The sequence below is a fragment of the Orycteropus afer genome, unplaced genomic scaffold (assembly GCF_000298275.1).
Source record: "Orycteropus afer afer isolate SDZICR_OR568_19922 unplaced genomic scaffold, OryAfe1.0 scaffold00883, whole genome shotgun sequence".
Lineage (NCBI taxonomy): Eukaryota > Metazoa > Chordata > Mammalia > Tubulidentata > Orycteropodidae > Orycteropus > Orycteropus afer.
Window position 1 is genome coordinate 430,513 of NW_006922470.1, and position 2,146 is coordinate 432,658.

At 41.1% G+C, this 2,146-nt stretch overlaps 1 protein-coding gene across 1 annotated transcript; it reads left to right on the forward strand.

The window, feature by feature from the left end:
* The first annotated feature begins 385 nt into the window (after positions 1-385).
* Positions 386-1,321, forward strand: LOC103212203 (olfactory receptor 4K3-like). Its single transcript, XM_007958211.2, has one exon. It carries the CDS (start codon positions 395-397, stop codon positions 1,319-1,321), a length of 927 nt encoding a protein of 308 aa, XP_007956402.1. The 5' UTR covers positions 386-394.
* Positions 1,322-2,146: the final 825 nt, after the last annotated feature.

The window sequence follows — 2,146 nt, forward strand, 5'->3', positions numbered from 1 at the left end:
AAAAAAATAGCAGGTAATGTGTATTCGCATGCTTCTGAGGATCTAAAGGATTTCTCGTGCAACAATGGGTAGCATGCAGCTGCTAACTGAGAAGTCAGTGGTTTAAACCCAGCAGTAGATCCATAGAAGAAAAGACCTGGTGACATACTTCTGTAAAGATTACAGTAGAGGACACCCTATGGAGCAGTTCTGCTCTGTCCTATAGGGTCCACTGAGTCAGAATACACACAACAGCTCATGACAGCAACATGAAGATCTAAAGCATACAACTATATAGAGTGAAATGTGATGCCGGGCTTGGCTTTGTTGCTCACTCCCATAATCCCATGATGTTATTTCCGTTTCCATTTGACTTTGCAGGAATGTTCTGATCTGATTTCTGAAACTTGAAATCATGGACCAAGGAAATACTTCAAGAGTGACTGAATTTGTGTTGTACAGTCTTTCAGGTCCACGAGAGCTACAACTCTTCTATTTTACATTTTTCACCCTTTTCTATTTATCCATTTTGCTGGGAAACCTCCTCATTGTGCTCACAGTCCTCTCTGAACCTGCACTCCACACCCCCATGTACTTCCTGCTCAGCAACCTCTCCCTCATTGATGCCTGTCTATCCACTTTTGCCACTCCCAAAATGATTGCTGACTTCCTCATGGAGCATAAGACCATCTCCTTTAAGGGATGCATGTCCCAGATATTCTTTCTGCACGCCTTTGGTGGTGGTGAAATGATGCTCCTTGTGGCCATGGCATATGACAGGTATGTAGCCATATGTCACCCCCTTCAATATGCAGCCATCATGAGTGTACGTAAGTGCACAGGCCTTGTGGTGGGCTCCTGGCTTATTGGGGTCCTGCATTCAGTAAGCCAGTTGATCTTCACAGTAAATCTTCCCTTCTGTGGTCCGAATAAAGTGGACAGCTTTTTCTGCGACCTTCCCTTGGTTATTAAACTTGCCTGCACTGATACCTATATGCTTGATATACTGATGCTTTCAGATAGTGGACTAATGGCTATGATCTCCTTTGTGCTCTTGCTCATCTCCTATATGGTCATCCTGGTCACTGTGCGACGTCGATCCTCAGAGGGCATGGCCAAGGCCCGGGCCACCCTGACTGCCCATTTCACTGTGGTGACCCTCTTCTTTGGACCCTGTATCTTCATCTATGCCTGGCCTTTCAACAACTTCCCAGTGGATAAGGTTCTCTCAATATTATATACTGTTTTCACCCCTCTCTTAAACCCTTTGATCTACACATTAAGAAATAAGGAGGTAATATCAGCAATGCAGAAATTGAGGAGGCGAAAAGTAAGTTCGTAACAGTTTCTTGGTTTTCTCTTATGATAATGACAACTATAATAAAGGCACCCAGGCTATTTAAACTATTTATATTTGAACCAAGAAGTTAAAAAATTGAGATAATTTCTTGTATATGTAGTAATGGTAATTCTTGCAATATCTCTCACTACAAATTGCCCAAACTTAAGAACTAAATAGTAATAGCTTTGGTGAACCCATTAACTGAACCCAGAAACCACATAGATTCATGTACTTAACCATGTAAATGTAGCATATTTAAGCATGCTACAAATAGCAATACCTGCACCTACAATTACTGCTTTTTTTTTTCCTCTCAGTGTATTAAATTGAAGTTCAGGATTGCACCTCAAAGTGGTTTGGTAACTACACACAAAAATAGATCTCCCTATATGTAAATAGAAGTCTTTTCAACAACATTGCTAAATATATGCTTCTGTTCTATATATTCCTTTACTGCATGGTTGTGCATGAAATCTATACCACATGTGATATTTAAGGGTATGTATCAACTTGGCTGGGTCATGATTCCCAGTGGTTTAGCAATTATGGTGTAATTGTCCCCCTTGATGAGATCTAATATAGTCATCTGAATGATGAGGTCTTCTATGAGCAGCCAATCAGTAGATAGCAAGCTTCATTAGGGGTATATTCTGCTTCCAACGTATGTGGATGTTCTTGAAAACTTCTCTGGCTTTTTGCTCAATATGGATCCTGCACTTAGCTTGTTATCATCTGACCATGGTTCTTTGGACTTGAGCCATCAGCCTGCTATATTCCCTGCTGATCTTGGGATTCATTAGTCTACTTAGTCTGTCAACAAGCAGC